We start from the raw sequence: 6101 nt of genomic DNA on the forward strand, positions 1-6101 counted from the left end.
GGGATCCAGAGAAAACGCCGTTATTTTATGAAATAATTTCGAAAATGCCACTGCTGCCGCAAGTGGCGTCCTCTCTACGGCCGTACTTTCGCCCATCTGAAGTCAGAAAACCCTAAACCCCTCTGAACTGAACTCTGCATCTCCCGCGATATCGCTCTTCAATGTCGACTCTTTATCTCTTGACCCGATCCCGGATCTCGCTTCTCAAAGCCATAAACCCCAATCATGGATCGAATCTTCCAATCAGGTCCATCTCCGCAACCCCGTTTCTCTCGCAGGAGCCCCAGCTCGCCGCCGAGTCGGCTGAACCCGAGGCGTCTCCTCCGCGGGAGAGCTCGACGCCGCTTCCCCCGAATCCGTCGACCGGAAACCCTCTCTACCAGGAGAACTGGCGGAATCCGATCCCGGGTTCTGAGTCACTGACTCAGTCTCTGGTCCCTTTGGGATTTCTGGGCCAGAGCCCTGCTTCTCGTATCCGATCCCTGGCCGAGACCCTTGACATGAACTCTCTGCTGAATCTGTTCGCCGATTGGACCGCGTCGCAAAGGTGGTCCGACATGAAGCAGCTGTTCGAGTGCTGGGTTCGGACCCTCGACCAAAGTGGGAAGCTGAACATGCCCGACGTGAACCTTTACAATCAATACCTCAGGGCCAATTTGATGATGGGTGCTTCGGCTGGAGACTTGCTCGATTTGGTTGCCCAAATGGACAATTTTAAGAGCACACCCAACACGGCGTCTTTCAATCTGGTGTTGAAGGCTATGCACCTAGCCCGCGAGACTGAGGCTGCTCAGAAGCTGCTCGAACGGTTAGCTCTATAACACTGTTTCGTCTCACATTGTCGCAAAACTATGCTTTGTCGGCATGAACTATCTTGTAACTGAATTGCCTTACATTCATGTTCAGGGAAGTTGTTTTGGTCGAATGCCCATCTCATCTCTCTATATGAATATGGCAAATCTTTTGTGCATGTTAAGTTAATGATCGAGCCCGTCAAGTAAATTCTTAGAGCTAGTGTAGATGATTAGAAGTTTACCTTTTTTCGGGTATTATTACTCATTTCCTTATATGATCTCTTAGGGTTATTGTTAGATGGCGATCTTGCAATGTTGTAACTGACGAACTTGCAATGGATCATGACTCATTGTATTTATTATCAGGATGCTGCTGACAGGGAAGGAATCTTTGCCAGATGATGAATCTTATGACTTGGTTGTTTCAATGCTGTTTTCGACGGATCAGATTGATGCTGCCTTGAAATATTTGGAAATGGCATTAAAGTCTGGTTATATGTTATCCATGACGGTGTTTGGTGATTGTGTCCGTAGTTGTGCAGCCAAAGGCAGGACAGAGACACTGGTGTCGGTCATTGAGAAATGCAAGGCAAACAAAAAAAAAACAAATTTTTTTATTGGTTTCGGTTATATATAAGCATCTTCTCTCATTTATTTGACATTCATTTGTTGGTCTTCTCAGGCTATTGGTCAGAACAAGTCCTTATGCCCTAATTGGACTCTTTGCAACTATATAGCCGAAGCTGCAATTCAAGACGACAACAGCAAATTGGCATTCTATGGATTAGAATTTATGTTCAAGTGGATAGCGAGGGGCGAAATGTTAAGACCTTCGGTTTTGCTTTCTGTAGATGAAGGATTGATTGTATCGTTGCTCGCTACCGCAGCTAGGACTTGCAGCTCAACTTTGTTGGATGCATCATGGACCGTTTTACAAAAGTCTCTTCGCGATAAAATGATACCCAATCCCGAAACTTACCTTGCAAAGGTTAATGCTCATGCATCATTGGGGAATCTACAGAAGGCATTTGCTACGCTTAGAGAATTCGAGTCTGCATATGCAAACTCTGACAAAGAAGTTGTAGAGGAAATGTTTTCGCCTTTTACATCTCTACACCCGTTGGTGGTGGCGTGTTCTAAGAAAGGTTTCGAGACCCTGGATGCGGTATGTCTCAACAGCTCAATGTTATGCATAGTCTCTTTTTATTCGAACTAAAATCTGGAAACTCTGACCGTTGATGGTAATGGTTGTTGACTGTTTCGAAAAGATCTAATTTATCGAAACAGAACATCATGGTCTGTTGTTGATTTATACTGGAGTTGACATCTAGCTTCGAAATAGTTTAGGTTATGCATTATATAATGACATGTAGCTTACCGGAACTTGCGATGTTCCACAGGTGTACTTTCAGCTAGAGAATCTTAGCCGAGCAGATCCTCCGTACAAGTCCGTTGCTGCTCTGAACTGTATAATCCTCGGTTGTGCAAACACGTGGGATCTAGATCGTGCTTATCAGACGTTTGAGGCAATAAGTGGTTCTTTTGGATTGACACCTAATATCCATTCATACAATGCTTTGCTCTGTGCCTTCGGCAAACTCAAGAAGGTTTCCAATTTCTGTGCCTTACATTATCCGTTCTGTCATGTCTGTTTTTATGTGCCATGACGTGTTTTGTCTGATAAACTTCAGCTTTCTACGTTTTGCAGACTTTCGAGGCTACGAGGGTTTTTGATCATCTTGTTAGCATAGGCGTAAAACCTGATACTCGGACTTATTCATTTCTGGTTGATGCTCATCTCATCAACCGGGATCCCAAATCAGCTCTGTCTGTCATTGATGATATGGTAACCGTAATCGAAAACAATGGTGACCCTTGAAAATACCATATTTCCAATCTGATATTTTCCGATCCAATCAATCTGCAGGTGAACGCTGGATTTGAACCCTCCAAGGAAACGTTGAAAAAGGTAAGAAGGCGATGCACCCGGGAGATGGCCTATGAAACCGATGATAGAGTGGAGACATTGGTCAAGAATTTCAAGATCAGGATGGGAACCGAGAATCGCAGGAACATGCTGTTCAACCTCGATTACTCGACGGGCTTCCAGTCATAGAAACAACTTCCTGGATAATAATCGCTTTGTAAAACCCTACGGCTTCCAGTCTTATGCGTCGAAACCATATCAGAGGAAAGTATTGTGACAAATCTCCTAATGCAGGTTCGTTTCTTGTGCGGAGTGAGAAGTTGAATACACAACGTTAATGGAGTCTCCGAGCTCAGGGAGTGTTTGAAGTTGCCAGTCGCAGTGAATGTCGCGCCGCTGTACATTAAATTGAATCTTTTCCATTTTTGAGAAATTCGCTTTTTGTATTGGAGTTTCTTTATATTTTGCAAGATCTAACTTATACAAAGGTTGATTTTATTTTTTTAATGAAACTTTGGAACAAAGTGTGGGTCTTTTTATTTCATTTTTTGATGGTAAAAACATGAAAAGTAAAAAAGTCATGTAAGAACAATCAAAACCGGTCATGCTCTGTGCCGGCAAAGCCTCGATCAAGAACGAGGAAGAGTGTTACGATCATTGACCGGGGCAACGTTCATCGCCCATTCCGGCTTGCCATCTTCAAGAAATGCGGAATCCACATTCCCGTGTCGAGCATTCATATCCATCACATTCCAAATCATGTGAAAGGGAGGTAGAGGATCAATGGGGTACGTAGAGACCAATAGTGCTTCAGGGCAGATTTCCGTGCTTGCCTATCTTCATGGCATTGGTTACAACTTACAATGGTTAGCAGTGATTCTTGTAACCGAGAAATCTGAGTCAATACATGACTCTAGAGGGTGGTAGTAGGATACTGTCTCTTGCACATCTCGGCAAGGGGACACAGAATCCTTCTTCCTACACCGAGAAAGAACAAGAAAAGCTTGAGAAGTATGTGTATGTATATATACCTGAAAAGCCAACCATGCCAAGACAAATAGCTTCGAGGATCTGTAGTTTCCTGCCAAATGAATGTCCTGTCCTGATGGGTTACAAGCTTCCATTTGGAGTGGTCAGAGGCAAAGAAGCCTCCTGGTCTGAGGACACGATCAACTTCCGAGAGGAGCTTCCCAACTGTTTGACAAAAGACATCAACCAAAATGCCGAGAGAGCGCTATGAATCTCATGATCAGTTCAAAGAAACTTAACCCTTTTGGTCCCAAACAATCCCACGTTATGCACAATGAACCATGCCAAAACACAAAGATGGGAACGAGAGTTTCCCGGAGATGAAATTTCCGATCATTGCATAAGGCTAATTGGAGTTGACTACCAATAGCCTCGTATGCCGCTATAGTATTTTCTGATAACCACCTTTCATTTATTTTTGGGTAAAATCCCTAAAAAAACCTTTAACTTGTAAAAAAATATATAAATAAACCTTCAACTTGTAAATTTGTCATTCAAACCCCAAACTTACAATATGTAACTGAATAAAACCTCGAACTTATAAATTATTGCTCTAATAACCCGTTGACTTATTTGACCACAATTTCAGGCAATCAGAAATCCACGTTGGTCCAGAAAACTGATGTCAGCGTGTCCACGTAACCAACTTTAAATAAAATTTTGCCACATCAGTATTTTTTGGATCGAAATATAATCCGATTTGAGAGTAAATAAAGCCGATTTTTCAGACCAACGTAACAGAACATAATCAGATTGAAGATTTATTCAGTTAACATTGGTTATGTAGACACGCTGATATCAGTTTTTCGGGCCAACGTGGATTTTCGATCGCCTGAAATCGTGACCAAACAAGTCAACGGGTTATTAGAGTAACAATTTACAAATTCGAGATTTTATTCAGTTACATATTGTAAGTTTGGGGTTTGAATGACAGTTTTGAAAGTTTGAAAATTTATTTGTATATTTTTTTTTTATAAGTTTGAAGTTTTTTTTTTGGGGTTTTAGCCTTTATTTTTCCTTCAAATGAAACAATTATTAAGGAAATGCTAAGGTGACAGCTTGCTGTAATCTATTCCTTGACAGACGTTGTCCCCTCTGTTATCTTCCAAAGCGGACAAAAAAAAAAGATACCCATAAACTCATTTGATTCGACAAATCAAATGTATTTGTGTAAGAAAAAAAAACAATTTCCAAAATTTTGATCTCCCTTTGTAGCAGAAGGTTTCAATACCATATCAGGATTGGGGTTTGCTTCTATTACAAGTTAGGGTTTTTCCTTCAGGGACAAGTGGGTCTGCATTCTCTCAATCCATTTGTAAGAACCTCTTCATCAAGGTTGTGTCCTGTATACACCAAAGCAAGAACGAACAAGAACATATGAATGAATAACTGAAACACAGAGATAAACGATAATGTTAATAGGATGCAAAGGAAAAATGACCTATGAATACAATTTTGTTCGTTCGATTCTCCTCCTCGCCCCATTTTCGGGCTGGAACTATCTCGTATATCTCTCTGACAGCCTGTAAGATACTCAAGAACATAGAACCGGTTTGAGTAGGAACCAGACCTAATCCGATAGTTCATTTTTACTGCGAAACACGATTACGTACCTGCAATGTATGCATCTGGTCTGAGTGGTTGATGCTTAACACCCCCTTGCAGCGATACACATCCATCTCGTGATTTTTATCCCAAAGAATTTCCTCTAGCCATAAACGGACCTGTGAATCAAGAACCAGCCATCTAAGGAAGATCACTATTTAACTACTCGTTGCTGGAATGAAGCATGAATTTTTCTTACCTTGTCGAGGTTTACAGCTTGTGGTTCAGAGATGCATATTGTCCTCACTCCGCTATCATGAATGTCTCTGGCAGACAATGACTTGTTTTCTTCTAGCAGGGATTCAAGGCGACTAACATGCTGAGACCCGAAAGAAAAGCTCAGATGTTAAATGTTATAACATAAATATAGGCACTGAACCAGAATATGTATAGTGTGTGGATCATATTTAAGAGTTCTGAAACTGACGGTTGGATCATATGCCTTGCGGTTTAATATGTTGGACAAATCGACCTGGCACCTGACGGAACGGATGACATTGGCTAGTGAGTTAATCGTCCGGATTTCTTTCACCAATTCATCGGATTCCTCTTGAGAAACCAAGTCAACCTTGTTGAGAATGATTGTGTCCTGAAAAACAAACCACGAGCCAGGCCACGACAAGAAAAGTGATGCTGGTCAGAGAAGAAAAAGAGTCGGTGGTATTCTTGATGGTTATGATAAGTGGGATGATTACTGCAAATGCTATTTGATGAAAAGCCTCGGGAAAGGAGGATGAGTCACGACG

At 41.8% G+C, this 6101-nt stretch overlaps 2 protein-coding genes across 3 annotated transcripts; one reads left to right on the top strand and one right to left on the bottom strand.

The window, feature by feature from the left end:
* The first annotated feature begins 65 nt into the window (after positions 1 to 65).
* LOC104805036 (pentatricopeptide repeat-containing protein At1g26460, mitochondrial-like) lies at positions 66 to 3245 on the top strand. Of its 2 annotated transcripts, XM_010529439.2 has the most exons (7): positions 66 to 808; positions 1161 to 1383; positions 1477 to 1959; positions 2195 to 2401; positions 2503 to 2640; positions 2722 to 2938; positions 3016 to 3245. In XM_010529439.2, exons 1-6 carry the CDS (start codon positions 162 to 164, stop codon positions 2908 to 2910), a joined length of 1887 nt encoding a protein of 628 aa, XP_010527741.1. In that variant the 5' UTR covers positions 66 to 161; the 3' UTR covers positions 2911 to 2938; positions 3016 to 3245. The 2 variants fall into 2 exon arrangements, with proteins under 2 accessions (XP_010527741.1, XP_010527740.1); XM_010529438.2 differs by having other exon boundaries at positions 2722 to 3245.
* A 1557-nt stretch (positions 3246 to 4802) lies between these two features.
* Positions 4803 to 6098, bottom strand: LOC104805037 (putative COBW domain-containing protein 7; the record flags this gene model as incomplete). The annotated part of the gene is made up of 6 exons (XM_010529440.1): positions 4803 to 5093; positions 5192 to 5273; positions 5364 to 5474; positions 5555 to 5674; positions 5783 to 5944; positions 6051 to 6098. Coding segments are annotated over 6 exons (588 nt in total), but the record flags the coding sequence as incomplete, so codon positions are not given.
* Between the last annotated feature and the right edge of the window lie 3 nt (positions 6099 to 6101).

The sequence above is a fragment of the Tarenaya hassleriana genome, unplaced genomic scaffold, assembly GCF_000463585.1.
Source record: "Tarenaya hassleriana unplaced genomic scaffold, ASM46358v1 Cleome1085, whole genome shotgun sequence".
Classification (NCBI taxonomy): Eukaryota; Viridiplantae; Streptophyta; class Magnoliopsida; order Brassicales; family Cleomaceae; genus Tarenaya; species Tarenaya hassleriana.